This window comes from Kazachstania africana, chromosome 2 (genome assembly GCF_000304475.1).
Source record: "Kazachstania africana CBS 2517 chromosome 2, complete genome".
In the NCBI taxonomy this organism is placed as follows: Eukaryota; Fungi; Ascomycota; class Saccharomycetes; order Saccharomycetales; family Saccharomycetaceae; genus Kazachstania; species Kazachstania africana.
In genome coordinates, this window is record NC_018941.1 from 422,071 (window position 1) to 437,464 (window position 15,394).

Below are 15,394 nucleotides of genomic sequence, written 5' to 3' on the forward strand. Positions count from 1 at the left end.
CATCAAATATTGTTCTTTCAAAACGAGGTGAAAATATCATTTTTATAGTCTATTTTATAATTAAATAAGAGATTGAAGTGTATAAAATAATCAGTATAATATATATGAGAGAAGCGCATTCCAAGTAGAAACTCAATTAGTATTACTATGTGTTTTGATGTGTTGATTTAAATTATCGCTTCTACTGAAATGTTTGTCACAAATATGACAGTGGAATGGTTTTTCGCATATATGCAATGATCTAATGTGCCTTTTCAAGTGTTCTTGTCTTTTAAAACGTCTATCACAATATTCGCAAGAAAATTGCTTGGTTCCGTCGTCCAGTAGAGATGGCTTACGCCCACGGATCTTTGGAGTGTCACTGATACCAGATTTTTTATTTTTCAATGCTGGTTTGTTATCTTGGGATGTAGCTTCATCGGTAGTAGTTGCTACAACTGGAGACATCGATGAAGATGTGCTTTCACTGTTATTACTCATGTTAAATGGGTTTTTGGAGGAAAAGGAACTTGTAGTTACGAAGGGAGTTGAATTTAAATTGCTAAATGGCGAAACTGGATTGATTGTACTTGGTGTTATCGTTTCATTGTTTTGAATCAATTTTGATGGGTTGATTAGAGTATGAAGATTTGTTTCTTCTATTATAAGATCATCTAAATCTTCATTCTCTGAAGCGAATTCGCTGAAATTGAATACGGAGACGTCAAAATCCATATCTATATCATCGTCATCGTCATTATTATTACTAAGTCCATTTATGTTGCTTCTGGAATTATTAAATTTTTTAAACAATTGAGAAGATTTACCAGAACTCCAAAAATGTTTCTTTTTATAGTTGTTATCAGTACTGATTTGTGAATCATTATTGCTGTTATTACCACCAAAAAAATTATTAAATTTGAAAATATCTCTTTTTCTTCTTCTCATAGTAGGTAATTGCTGGTCATTATCATTATTGATTAGAGGAATGTCTAGATCATCTTCATCATAAGTTTGGAAGTCATTATCATTAATATCATTATTATTGTTTTGGTCAATCATTAATAGATCGTTATTATTTATATTAAACTGGAAATCATCATTATTGACACCCATAGAAATTGCCAGGTCATTTCTCTTTACATTTTGAAATTCTAAATCTAAATCAATTTCTTCAATTTCAAAATACTTTGATTTATCTTGAACGTAATTTGAAATTGATAATCTTCTTTCCTTTTTCGTATTAAGAAGTAGATCATTTTCAATTTCAAGTAACATATTATCACTTAGTTCATTAGTTAAAGTATTACCTGTGAGATCATTATTGATATTATTTGTTACGGCAGTATCTGCTTGTTTGACGAATTGTAAGGTATTTGTCGATGTCATTGTTTGATAATTGTTGTTTTGATTATTATAGCTTGATGGTAGTAGTTCTTGTTTTGAATAATCGAGAAGATAGTTTATTGTTGTATCTGAATCGAATCTTTGCAAAAAAGGTGCAGAATATGACATGACTGTTTGGATGGAATAATGATATGGGTGCAGTGTAGAATGATGGACGGGTTGGTTGTATGAAATGAGTACTGTATGTGTGTGTATATATATATATATATATGTAATGTATGATCGAGAAAAGGTGCAAGAGAAGGAAAAAGCTATGTGGTGAAAAAGAAAAAAGCTGTTCCTGAAATTATTAGTTGATAAATTATAAAATGCTAAAGGCTTTGACTTACCGAAGTTAAACTGAATTCCAGATCATTTCGTCTTGAACAACAAGCGGAAGAGTGATTTTCGGAAAGGTTTGTTCGAGACGGCAACAAAGAATATCCCTCTAGTAACGTCAGCTGCCGGATTTCCCAAAACGATCGTTCCGTCGGCAGCCTCGAGTTGACACATCTCTCCCACCGTTGCGTGAGAGATGGCAAACGGTTTGAAACGAGAGGGTTGTGATGTGCAAAGTGGCGATGGTGATACTGACTGTTGATGGCTGGGTATAGTCAGTATTTGGATACTGAGTGTATGTGTATAAATAGACGGCTACCTGCCATTTTTGTATAGCAATTTCCTTTTTGGGCGAAGAACATGCGCCCAATTTTTGTTTCTTCATTCGGCTCTTGTTCGTCAGTAACGAGGTGGGCCCGGAGCGGAGAGAGAGAGGGGCACAAAAAAAAAAGACCAACGGAGAATTGCTTCTTACCCGGCGGATACATGCCAACTATCACGTGATATAGTAGTTTGACAGTCTCGATTGCAATAGTGGGGTAGTATGCTTATAGTGATGAGCGTGGAGTAAGAAAGGGCAAGTACTTTATTATTTGCATTTGAAAAATTTCAGTGTGACTGCTTTTTACATCCATACATCCACCCTTGCATTCTTGATAATTTTTTTTTTCTTGTGCTGCAAAATTGGAACACGCATCGCTGCTGCCCTCGGTTGAAGCGTCATTTCGGGGGGTTAGCGCAGTAAGAGATGCGCTGAGAGGGCGTGCGATACCGATAACCTTCCTTCGAGAGAGAAGCATGCTCTCTCTCTCTGCCTAAACTTCCAACTGCTAGACAGCCCTCCCACTCTTCCCAGGACCAGAATCTCTCTCTAGACTCACCGTCATTCTCCCCACGCAGAGGAAATCTCACTCAAACATTTCGCCTACTGGGCCCATCTCTTCTATCTCATTCCATTACTGACCCTAATACTCAACTTTCCATTAAAAGACTTGGTTTATTACATACATTATTAACATCCAATTTACTCTTTATTATAGCTTAAAACCACCAAGTAAACTAAATCGTATGTTATACTCACATCAACCAACGTTCTTCCTATGAATTATTGGATCCTAGGCACATTATAAAACATGAATTAAGCCTTCCAGAGAATATATTTACTATATTATACAATCCCGTTGCAAATGAAAATATTTTAGAAGATCTACTCTTTTTTATTATTCATCATCCAATATTACATAAAGGAATCTGCTTCAAAACAAAGTGAATAATTATTTACTAACTAAATATCTTAATCTTTTTTTAATAGATCTGCAAATATGCCAAAGAAGAGAGCTTCCAACGGTAGAAACAAGAAGGGTAGAGGTCACGTCAAGCCAGTCAGATGTGTCAACTGTTCCAAGTCTGTTCCAAAAGACAAGGCTATCAAGAGAATGGCTATCAGAAACATTGTTGAAGCCGCTGCTGTCAGAGATCTTTCTGAAGCTTCTGTCTACTCTGAATACGCTTTACCAAAGACTTACAACAAGTTACACTACTGTGTCTCTTGTGCTATTCACGCCAGAATCGTCAGAGTTAGATCTAGAGTTAACAGAAGAATTAGAACTCCTCCACAAAGACCAAGATTCAACAGAGATAGCAAAGTTTCTCCAGCTGATGCCGCTAAGAAAGCTTTATAAATTTAATTGAAACATTTATATCTATATAAATATTTTAAAATAAAATAATTTACAAAATTCAATATTAATAAAAGATGTGTTTTTTACCCTATCTATAAAAAAATTATATAAATCTATCCTATCACTTCTTCTTGGCAAAAAATGGGAATCCGGTGTTATCATTGTTGATCTCTTCCTTTTTACCCTTATCATTTTCAAAATTCAAATCACTGCTCCCTTGCGATGCCTTCTTATTATTATTAGCAAGGATTGAATTGGTACCAACCAAGGAAACCGAAGTTCTCGGCGATATTTGTTGCTGTAGAATGGACGAACTTCTCCTTAACTGATCAACAGAATAATTATTCATCCTACCTGTTCTGTTTTTCAAATTCGATATAGAGTTTCTATACTTCAGTTTTTGATGTAACACACTTTCAGATCTTTGGCGTAGTAGTGTAGGCATTTCCCTATTACTATTACTGTTGCTATTACCACTCAGTTTTGATTCATTCGTCGATAATGGTACTAAAGTACTATTTGTCCTCATCTTACCACTTTTCCTCAATTCGTCATCAAGTTTATGTATCTCTTGGCTCAATAATTGCTTCTTCGTCTTCTTTAATGACTTAGAAAGCTCCAAACAGTTCATACATCTTAACATCAATCTTGAATCATTCACTAACACAGAAGTTCTATAAATGAGTTTCATGATATTATCTAAGGGAGGTAATGCATTTGGAGAAACTAGATTTTCTAACGTCGGTTCTCTAAGCCCAGTGGCATTGTTTTCTTCGTCATCTTCTTCATCTTCTTCATTAGCATTATTAAGTGTATTTATTGACTCGTGCAATGGTGGTTTAGAAGGACCTGGTATTTCAATATTCAATTGTAACGATTTCACATTCTTAGGACATGTATTATCTTTCAACTTGAATAGTGGGTCGACTGAATCATCTAAGTTGGACGTGGTCCCCTTACCAATAGGCTCTTCCTCAATTTTGCCACCCAACAATTTGAAAGAAGAACCACTATCTGGTCTTTCAGGGGTTTCAATGTTATCAGTAGGAGTATTATCGGATAATTTCTCTTCATCATAATGAGTTGATTTCAAATCCAGCTCGGATAATCCACGTAATGTTTCCTGCTCAATATTGTCTTCTATATCACTATGACTTTCCAAAGTATACAACATCAAATCCATATCTGGAAGCGGTTCGAATTCCTTACCAAGACTTGATTTCTTCTTTTGCCTCGAAACGTTCCCTCCAGTAGATAACCTTACAGGACTTGTATTCAATGGATTTTGTAAAATATTTGCGCTAATAGGAGATGCAAGTGAACCAAGGGAATGTTGACTTTCTCTGGGACCCCCAGAAATCACATTTGACGCAAACTTATTAAATGACATAGAAGATCTCGAACTATTGAAATCGTTGCTGAGATCATTTTTTCTGCTTTCCTCGTCATCCAAACTATCTTCATTCGTGCTCACTGAAGGAGCTCCGGAGTATTCATTCAGTAGATCAAGATCTAAGAGACCATCTTCAATAATCTCTAAGGACTTCTTCAATCTGAGTAATTCGGAAAAAGTGGCATTTTCATTAAGAAACTGACCAACTTTTCCCTCATTACCATGGTACGCTCTTGACACAAGTTCATGAAAACCGTGGTGAGTATCTTCAATACTTAATGCCAAACTCTCCTCTTTCTTGCCAATAACTGAATATAGGACCTCTGTTATAAGAGTATACAACAATGGGACTTCGTAAATTCTAGCCATTACTAGCAGATCTAAGATGACAGGCGTTAGTAAGCATTTACCATTGACTTGACCAGTATAAAAAAATTCTGCGAATGCTCTTACTGTGGCCGTTGGCCAAGGCATGTACAGTGAACGAGGTGTCAGTAGAGGTTCCAATTCAGGCATATCATTTATGGCATTGGAAATGATTGAGCTTGTGACACTTCCCTCATTTGAATGAGAAGAATATTTACGTGCATCATTTGGAGATACACCGAAGAAGTATTCAAAAGAGTTTTGTCGAGATATTTTGGCTTCTGGCAGACTTAGTCGATGCCTAGATGACCGACGAGATGAAAAGGGACTGGCCCTCACCGAGTTATATGTTTCCACAAATGATCCCCTTCTCGATGTCGGCATCGACCTTGGTGGGGGCGGTAAAGGATCAGTTGGGAGTTGACTCGGTGGAGGAACAGATATGCCTAAAATTGATGGAATCGGAGAAATAGGACGACTATTGTTCAAACTACCAGTTCCACTTAAACTGCCTCTTGTGTGTTGTCTAGAAAGCTTGTCGGATATAGAACTGATCCCTGATACAGTGCTGGTTTGAGATGCTATAGATGCTTTCCTAGAGCTTTGGGCATTGGTAGCAAACCGGAGAGATGGGCGTCTTCCAGTATTCACCTTTCCAGGAACTGCATTATTGTCATTGGCATTGAAACATATTGTTGGATGAGAAGCTCGACGATGAGCTTGTTCAACAATGTTATTAGTTGTAGTAGATTGTGCCGATGTTGCAGGAACAACCCCAAAGGATGACCTTCTTCGACTTGAGGAGGCATGTTCAGTATTACGGCTCTTTGAAGCTTTGTCATGTGATGGAATTTCTTGGAATGGTATTCTAAAAACCATGCCACTAGATGAGCTCATTGTCGGAGGATTGTTTTTACTTGATATTTTAGATTCATTGATGGTTTGCATATTGTATGTTGATGATGATGGAGATAGTCTGTTATAGTTTGGGTCTCTTAAGCTTTCAGTCATAGAGATTCTACGATTTCTTGGAGATGCTTCACGATCATCTAAAAATGAATGTATAGAAGAATTTGTGCTGAAATTTTCATCGACTGGTTGTAGATTTGTGCTCGACCCAGCTCTAGAACCTTGATGCGGATATTTTACTAGTGAAGATTGACACCCTTTATAATCATAAAAATCACAAATGGTAGAATAGCCCTTTGACAGAATTAGATCAAAATATCTACCCCAACGTTTTCTCAATAGGTAGAGTGGAACGGCAATTGAATCTCCTTCGCTCGTGATTAGTTCAAAATCAGCTAAATAACTACCAAAAATTTCTAGAGCATCTTTACCTAAAACCATTGCATAAGGCGCAAATACCGAACTTGTTGATTCAACCTCCAGAGGGGCAGTAATATACTTAATGTAACTTTCAAATTGCGAAGTAGTACTTGAGGCGAAACTTGGTTTTCTGAATGGGAAATAAGTATTTTCACCTGTTCCAGGAGTAGTAGGAGTAGCTGGAATGCATAAAGGATTGGTTTGTATGCTTGAATTACGCACTACTTTATTAAACACGTTTATCATTGGTAAATCAAAGGTGAGAATTGAATCAAATTTCTGCACTGATGGCAAGTAACCGTCGTCATGTTCTGTACCTAACAGTAATGCTTGGTGATGGGAACCCCAACTGAACAATTTCCAGTATCTGTGGTGCTTAATATCGCTGTCTGGGCAAGAGAGACCAATCTTCGACCACTTAGCAAAGGCAAGATCATAAATGAAACAATGAAAATTCGAAGGATGCGGAGACTGATAGAAACCCGCAATTATAAGAGTATAGTTGAAGTAAACACCTGTTGGGCATTGTAAATCGAGTGGCATCGCAAGAAATTTGTGATCTTGGGAGGATGGCATTGAAAGTCCCTGAGACCTTGGTATGAGAGGTAGTGCCATGATGGAAGAGTGGCTATTTCCTATCTTTGTACCCAACAATTTCTTTTTTTCTTTTATTGGTGTATTTTTCTTCTCAGCTGAGTTAGACCTTGAAGTGAAAGTTGCTGTTTCACCTATTAAAGTGTCATTCTGAACTGCATTTTCATCTTCTTCGCCCATCAATAAACCTTCATCGTTACCATTATTACCGACTTGTTTTTTCTGATCTGACATAGACATATAAAACGCTAGAGTAGGGACCTCCGTCTCAGTATTTTCGAGCAATAGTGGAATATTTCCATGTTCAGTTAAAGAAACCACTTTACCGTCAATATTCGTCACCATTTGATTTGGGGATTTAGTTGACTCCCAAAAATTCTTTTTAATGTTGAAAACATCGATGTGATGGACTGGTTGATCTAAATTATTCAGACCGCCTACTATGATAAGCTTGCAATCTTTACTATCTTCTGTACTACTCTGTATGTGTATTGTATGATTAAATCTTCTTGTAATTTGTGGATCTGAACTTAATAATGACCATTTTCTTGTAACCATATCTAATTTCCATAACTCATTAGTTGCGACTAGCTCATAGTCATTTTTAGGGGAAACAAGAAGTCCACCAAATACATACAGGTCTTGTTCGAATTTACAAATGGAATGGAATAGTCTACCCTGCATAACAGTTAGATTTGTCTCATCTTGGAGAGAAGTTGAAATTCTACCCCATTTTCTCGTAATTAAATCTAAACGGAAAATTTCTGGACTAATCCAGTCATTTAAGTTTTTAAATATACTACTCTTATTTTTTTCCTTTGCAAAATATAATATGACTTCTCTCTGTATATCCGTTGAGTTGATACTTGTTAGATTCAACGGTATTATTAAACCACCATGCGCGAATATACTAGATCTTGAAAGTTGCAATGCGGCACCAGTACGATAATCTAGGGATAGTCTTTTTATTTTCAATTCATCTTTCGTTGCCTTGTTGTTAGTGAGGTCTGCTGGTAAATCCGGTAATTTAAGCTTGTAGCAAATGCTCGATGAAGGTTGTTCCAAGGGCATTCTCGAATATTTGAGTATATCTGAGAAATTTCGCTCTTAAGTGGAAAAATGTCGAGGACTAAAGTATGTGAGATGATGCACTAATAAAATATACCCTTTAATAAGAAGTTCTTGATGGTACAATGGCGGGAATGATGTTTGTTATTTTACTTATCGATAGAAGTGTGTGTATATACATAAATTTAAAGTCTTCGGCCTAGTCTAAATTTTTGATGCCTTGGGAAAGAGAAAAAAGAGGTTACTACTTTAAGGAGTATGTAAGGTCAAGGTTACCATATCAATGAGTAATTCCACTTATGGGGTCTTGAGTTCAAGGCCTGTGAGCAGCCTATGACGGATTTCCAAGATCGAGAGATATACGCTTGTAATGGGTTTTTGAGATCTCAGTCAGCTTTTTTCGTACCAGATCTTGTCTGTAAGCAGAAATACATATATATATATGCAAGCACAGAGTAGTCAACTACATGGCACACATTAATACACGAGTCTGCAATGAGAAGTACCAGCAACATTAAAAAAAGAAAATAATTTTATAATTTTTTCAGAAGGAAGGCAACATAAGTTTTCTAATCTTAAAGATCCAAAATCTTTATTCAGAGATTGTTCACGCTAAATGTATTCATCATAGTAAAATTATAAATTTGTTTTTCATTTTTCTTTTGTTCTTTTGAGCAGTTTCGAACCCAAAACCTTTTGGATAACTACAAACCGTCGAACTAACGGGGGTCATCGAAACTAATATTCTGGAAAGCGAGATCGCTCCACATTGTATGAGAACAAATGGCCGCGGGAAACCTTTGTGCTTACAGAAATGAAGATGTGAAGTTCAGAAATCTACACCGGAAGGCTATGATGGTGATAAAATTGTGTCACTTCAAATTTGGGCTCATTTTACGATTTTTCCGTGTATTTCCTTTGTCGATGATTCATAGTGAGAAAGGGAACACGTTTGCTTAACAGTTAATGATCTTAAAACAAAATTGGTGGTTGCTCGAGAACTGTATGAGACTGATACTATTTCGTGAGTTAATTATGGTTAGATGGATCATTTACTGGATTAGAGGACCAATATTCCATAATACATGAGAAGCTCATGCTTCAAGGCTTAGTGACACCGGAGGCTATCGCCGCGTCTAAAGGATTTCCTTCAATGGAAACACGCCAAATTCAGTTATAGAAGCATCTCTACGGTTTACAAACTGGTAAATAGTACGTGTATATAGCTTCTTGTTGCAGGAAAACTGTTTCCACCTAAGAAAGCCCGACAGGGCATTTTCATGTAAATTGACCCGCTATAGAATAAGATGACTGCTGCCATACTACAAATCGTGCAAGAACCCGGGGTAATCCGTAGCGACCTCTCTCACGGCAAAATTAAGAGCAGGTCCATCGGCCTTGTACGCACTTTTACACCCACGAGAATAGACAAAATAGGACCCACTGTCCCCATGGTATGCTTTAACCCAAAAGTATCACCAACTTGCTCAGCTGTTTTCCAGCAGGTAATAAAATAATTCATTATGGCAATTTATTTTCAGTTGAAAAAAAGATCTCCGTTCAGAAAATTTGAGCGTGAGAAAAGAAAATTTTTGGAAAGATAAAAAAAATTGGAAAGTAAGAACAACAAAAAAAAGTAGAAATATTACAAATTACAAACAACTTTTGATCTGTAAAACACAAAGAAATACAAAGACCAAAAACCAAAAGTCACCCCCAGAGAACCCCGTTAAATAATAATAATAACTATGGATGCACAGACTGTTGATGTAGATAATATTATCGATAGATTATTAGAAGTTAGAGGTTCCAAACCTGGACAACAAGTGGATTTAGAAGAACATGAAATTAGGTATCTATGTTCAAAGGCAAGGTCTATATTTATCAAACAACCTATCCTCTTAGAACTAGAAGCTCCAATAAAAGTATGTTGATATCGTTTTATTTATGATTCTAACCCATTGGCTTACCATATTCCCTCTTTCTTAACCATCCCTCTTGATTTTTTTTCTACTAAAAAAAAGTTTGAATTTGACCATGTTTTTAACCGAAAGCAAAGATTTTTCAAAGAACTATAGTACAAGATTTTACAAATAGAGATAGAAGTAATACCGACTTATCCATTGCTTTCCAAGACTTGGTCCGTTAAAGATGGCATTCTCCATAACAAATTGCCCCTTTCCATATTGATTTTTCTTGTTACAACGAAATTTTTTTTTATTTTTTTGCCTCTTTCGTGGTGCGCTCTATGGAAAGACACAGGGCCAATTTTTTTTGTGCGAGAGATTAAGATTTGCTATGATGATGGGATTATTGAGTTAATGATGTGGTTTCATTGAATCTATCAAATTTTTTGTTGTTTTACTAACGAATTCCTTTTTTTTTCTTTGCTAACCAGATTTGTGGTGATATTCATGGTCAATATTACGATTTACTTCGTCTATTCGAATATGGTGGTTTCCCTCCAGAATCTAATTATCTATTTTTAGGTGATTATGTTGATCGTGGTAAACAATCTCTTGAGACAATTTGTCTCTTATTAGCTTATAAAATCAAATATCCTGAAAATTTTTTCATTTTGAGAGGTAATCATGAATGTGCTTCAATCAACAGAATCTATGGGTTTTATGATGAATGTAAGAGACGTTATAATATAAAACTTTGGAAAACTTTCACCGATTGTTTCAATTGTTTACCAATTGCTGCTATTATTGATGAAAAGATTTTTTGTATGCATGGTGGTTTATCTCCAGATTTAAATAGTATGGAACAAATTAGAAGAGTAATGAGACCAACTGATATTCCTGATGTCGGTTTACTTTGTGATTTATTATGGTCTGATCCTGATAAAGATATTGTTGGATGGAGTGAAAATGACAGAGGTGTTTCTTTCACTTTTGGTCCTGACGTTGTTAATAGATTTTTACAAAAACAAGATATGGAGTTAATTTGTAGAGCACATCAAGTTGTAGAAGATGGTTATGAATTTTTCAGTAAAAGACAATTAGTAACTCTTTTTAGTGCTCCAAATTATTGTGGTGAATTCGATAACGCTGGTGCAATGATGAGCGTTGATGAAAGTTTACTATGTTCTTTCCAAATCTTAAAACCTGCTCAAAAGAGTCTTCCAAGGCAACAAGGTGGTAGAAAGAAGAAATAAATATAATTTAAGAGAAAAATTACTATGAAAATATTAAAATCTTTAAAAACACAAATGGAGAATTTTTATTAAGTGGGAAAAATTATATTTTTTTATTTATTTAAAGTAGAAAAATGGTTAAAAAAAGAAGAAGTAAGTGAGAGGGCAGGAAGTTTTTTTCTAACGAATAATATTTAATAGATAAATGAAACGACACAATCAATATCTGTATAATAATCATGATAATAATAGCGCATAAATAAAAAAATAAAAAATAAAAATAGAATGAAATTATCATTATTTACTCATGTATCTATCTAACATCTTTATTTTATTGTTATTATTATTAACACTATTATTTTCTTAGTTATGTAACATTAATACAGTTTTCTTATAATATTGGTGTGGGTAATATGATAATAACTTTAAGGACGTGAAAAAAATTACAAAAAAAGAAAATTTGCCATCTCCTAGAATCGAACCAGGGTTTCATCGGCCACAACGATGTGTACTAACCACTATACTAAGATGGCTTATATTTCTTGCTTTTGTTTGCAAAAATTAGACCTAGCGATACATTGTATATTATTCCCTCCCTGGCCGACTTGCTGGAAATGGCAATATACCGACATTTCAATGTTTTGATAGTTAGCATGACTAATTTAGAATGTTATAGAAGATATGAACAATAATTATGGTGTGATAAACACGATTGTTTGTTGACACGAAATAATTATGGTATGATAAACACGATCATTTGTTGACACGAAATATTTATGGTGTGATAAACACGATAACGTATTGACTCATAAACCTATAACATGATAATTGGCATAATTCAAAATGTGTTGGAAAAGGTATAAATACTCAGGTGAACACTGAAGTTTGATCAAAGTTTGTATCACTTTATATTACTTTATATTATGATTATATTTTATATATAACCAGTGCATTATTTGGTATAACCACTGATTAATAAGAATTACTTCAATAACTTGACTGACATCCACAACATGAACACTATTAACGAAAGTAATATAAAGGGATCATCCCCTGATCTTCCTTCACGTCACGACTGTCGTCTTTCCAGTATATAATATGTTCCAATCCAAATATATAGATGGAGAATAAATTCAGTCCATTCTAGGACGTCAAAAATATTATTTCTCCAAACAAAGATTTAGAATTGATCCTAATACAGCGGCTCCATTTCGTCCGCTATTCACCAATATCAATAATCTAAAGAATATCCATAATGAACTCTTTAATGTTTCTTCGAATTTGTTTTCATAAGACCCTATTGTTAACAAAAAATCTTCAATTCTTCAATCCATTTATCTTTTGTATTCTTTTTTTTACCTGAAGCTCCAGGGAAATGCATCATCCTCATGCTCACCACCAAGCACACTATGATTAATATAGCATATTTAAAGTGTAGAAACAAAACCTGTCACTGGAAACCATGTTGCTGCACGCTTCGAATCACTTGCGAAAACTTATTCCTTGAAATAAGCCTATATATGTATATATATTATATATGGTAGTATTTTGGATGGTACATAATTTCGATTTGCATGCTGCTAGTCTATCTAAATAACTCAAGAAAAAAATTATTGCAGCCTGAGATATCCAATTTTTACCGTATCTCCTGCTAATCGATTCATGAAAAATTTGTCACTAGACAATTTTAATTCAAGCACCTCTCGCCAAAGAAGGAAATTAGAATTTTATAGATGCAAAGGTATAACAATTTGCTAATAGTCACCTTATGATTACCTTTTGATGAACGCTCCAGTTTACACATTCTGTAAAGACTGTTCGATGTTATTTCTTCAATGCGCTGTCGTTCTCATTTCTTTTTCGGATAAATTTCAAAGGCATTAAATTCTTCGAGACATAATTGAAAAATTCGATATAGATTTACGGATTAAGTATGTATTATTAGTTTCTAAAACGTAAGAACTACGTCAAACAATGACAATCTCCAACTATCCAGAAGTTGCTGCTTTCGATTTAGATTATACAGTATGGCCATGTTACTGTGATACTCATTTGAATCCGCCATTTAAACCGATCAAAAATTCGAATAACGAAGTCCATACTGTCGTGGACTCGTCAGGCTACGAATTATCATTTTACAAAGATATTCCTAAGATTATTTCTGACTTGAAGCAGAATAACGTCAAAATCGTTTCGGCATCCAGAACTTGGGCTCCTGAAATTGCCAAACAGTTATTGAAAGTATTCAAAGTTGAATACGAGGGCAAAATCGTTCCTTTAGGTCAACTATTCGACGCTATGGAATGGGGCGAAAGAAGCAAAGTTGGTCACATTAGTGACGCTTTGAAAACTTTATATGGAGATGCTGATATAAAGAAATATAAAATTTGTCTGTTCGATGATGAAAGCAGAAATAAAGAGGTGGAAAGGCACGGTGTGGATTTTGTTTTTGTAAAAGACACTGAAAAAGGTGCTACTTGGAACCTTTATCAAAGCTACTTATCTGGCATTTAGCCAAAAAAATTTCAATTGAATTTGAACGGTTTTGATACGAGGACTTCATATTTTTTTCTTTGCCAATTGTAGTGCACTATTTATGACCTATTTCAGCGCTTGAATGAAGCCTTTACAGAAAACATTTTTTATCGATGTTTTATAGGACTCCTATCTACAGTATGAAACTTTCCAGGTGACCGACAAGCTTTTACTATACTCAGAGCTCAAGTAACAGCCTCATAATTATACGAAATGTCAACATACTACATTAGTGAAAATGGTTGAGGGAAGAATATTAACCTCTTGATATATATATATATATATTATTCGTTATATAACGATTTGTCATATGTCAACAGATAGTATAACATTGAAGGATAAGAACAGCATTCATGGTATTGTACTTTTCTAGTGTCTTTTCTGTAAATAAGAAGTCAGTTACCTTTCATTCCCATCTTAATTATATGAATTTTGTTACTATCTACTAGTCAAGACATTGACCATGTTAATTATGATAAACCGTATATGTTCGAAAAACCGAATTAGATATGCCAATGAGGAAAGCCTCAAAAGGCATAATTAGGGTCGTTTGACATCATGCTGGGGCTCAGAACTTGAAAAGAATTTGAAGTAATATTTAAACGTATAGTCCAAGTTAGATATTATGGTCATGACGTGAAGTTTATGCAGCATAAAATAAGAGGGAATGGAAAAGTGTTATTCATTCATTGATTGCTTAAAAATTTTCGTGTAACACCTGAGCGGGCATATAGTACTGCAAGGTATAGGTTGTTGGAACGAGAGTTTGATGGGTATATAATAAGATAGTACATATAGTTAGACGAGGTTATTATGCAGTGGTAAATAACTACGAATAGTGTGAACACAACAGTTTACACTAACAAGAAGATTTGCGATTTGTGTAAATACGCCGAATCTATACAAAATCGTGTAAGTAACAAGTGAAGATGCTTTATCATCTTATCGAAGAGAGTGTCACAAGTTTATAAAATATAAATATGCTGGAAATGCTAGATAAAGCTAGATGATGCCAAGCATTGATTATAGAGGATACCTCGGATGAATATTTGAGCATTAGGCTCCTCAGAAGGCCGTGAGCTTATCATGTCCAAGAACACTATTAACAACAACAGTAACGGAGGTATGAGCACCTCCCAGGACGTTTCCGTCCAAATTAGACGTCATCTAGTATCAAGAGAATATTCTTTCCTCTCCTATTGAAGATATGTTTATATAGGAAAAAAATACGACGAATATTGTTGTTTACTACGTAGTTTTTGACATGGGAAGTCCGGATTTCTTTTGGTTTACAAAGGGGAATTTTGGATAAACTTTCAACATACGGTCTCTTGGCCCAGTTGGTTAAGGCACCGTGCTAATAACGCGGGGATCAGCGGTTCGATCCCGCTAGAGACCATTTTTCCTTTTTAATTCAAATTATCACCTTTCATAACTCGCAATATCCGGTTGGTCTGTTTTTTTTTGTAGTATTTAACTTGTATACACGTTTATTATATTTAGAGGGCTCAAGGAAGTCATGTCAGGCTACTTTAAGCGTTCATAAGATATATTTTTTATTGTTTGACAGGAAAAAAACATCTG

The 15,394-nt window shown here is 35.0% G+C and overlaps 5 protein-coding genes and 2 non-coding genes across 7 annotated transcripts; 4 read left to right on the top strand and 3 right to left on the bottom strand.

Annotated features, from left to right (window-relative positions):
- Nucleotides 1–132: 132 nt before the first annotated feature.
- Nucleotides 133–1,494, bottom strand: COM2 (Com2p; the record flags this gene model as incomplete). The annotated part of the gene is made up of 1 exon (XM_003955600.1): nt 133–1,494. One exon carries the CDS (start codon nt 1,492–1,494, stop codon nt 133–135), a length of 1,362 nt encoding a protein of 453 aa, XP_003955649.1.
- Nucleotides 1,495–3,026: 1,532 nt separating this feature from the next.
- Nucleotides 3,027–3,386, top strand: RPS26B (40S ribosomal protein eS26; the record flags this gene model as incomplete). The annotated part of the gene is made up of 1 exon (XM_003955601.1): nt 3,027–3,386. The coding sequence occupies one exon, from the start codon at nt 3,027–3,029 to the stop codon at nt 3,384–3,386; it is 360 nt and encodes a 119-aa protein (XP_003955650.1).
- A 121-nt stretch (nt 3,387–3,507) lies between these two features.
- PMD1 (Pmd1p) lies at nt 3,508–8,139 on the bottom strand (the record flags this gene model as incomplete). The annotated part of the gene is made up of 1 exon (XM_003955602.1): nt 3,508–8,139. The coding sequence occupies one exon, from the start codon at nt 8,137–8,139 to the stop codon at nt 3,508–3,510; it is 4,632 nt and encodes a 1,543-aa protein (XP_003955651.1).
- Nucleotides 8,140–9,884: 1,745 nt separating this feature from the next.
- Nucleotides 9,885–11,296, top strand: GLC7 (type 1 serine/threonine-protein phosphatase catalytic subunit GLC7; the record flags this gene model as incomplete). Its single annotated transcript, XM_003955603.1, has 2 exons — nt 9,885–10,061; nt 10,535–11,296. 2 exons carry the CDS (start codon nt 9,885–9,887, stop codon nt 11,294–11,296), a joined length of 939 nt encoding a protein of 312 aa, XP_003955652.1.
- Nucleotides 11,297–11,736: 440 nt separating this feature from the next.
- Nucleotides 11,737–11,808, bottom strand: KAFR0Btrna2H. Its single transcript has one exon. It is a non-coding gene; the product is annotated as a tRNA-His (tRNA).
- A 1,441-nt stretch (nt 11,809–13,249) lies between these two features.
- KAFR0B02200 (Mg-dependent acid phosphatase) lies at nt 13,250–13,789 on the top strand (the record flags this gene model as incomplete). Its single annotated transcript, XM_003955604.1, has 1 exon — nt 13,250–13,789. The coding sequence occupies one exon, from the start codon at nt 13,250–13,252 to the stop codon at nt 13,787–13,789; it is 540 nt and encodes a 179-aa protein (XP_003955653.1).
- A 1,346-nt stretch (nt 13,790–15,135) lies between these two features.
- On the top strand, nt 15,136–15,209 carry KAFR0Btrna5I. The gene has a single exon. It is a non-coding gene; the product is annotated as a tRNA-Ile (tRNA).
- Nucleotides 15,210–15,394: the final 185 nt, after the last annotated feature.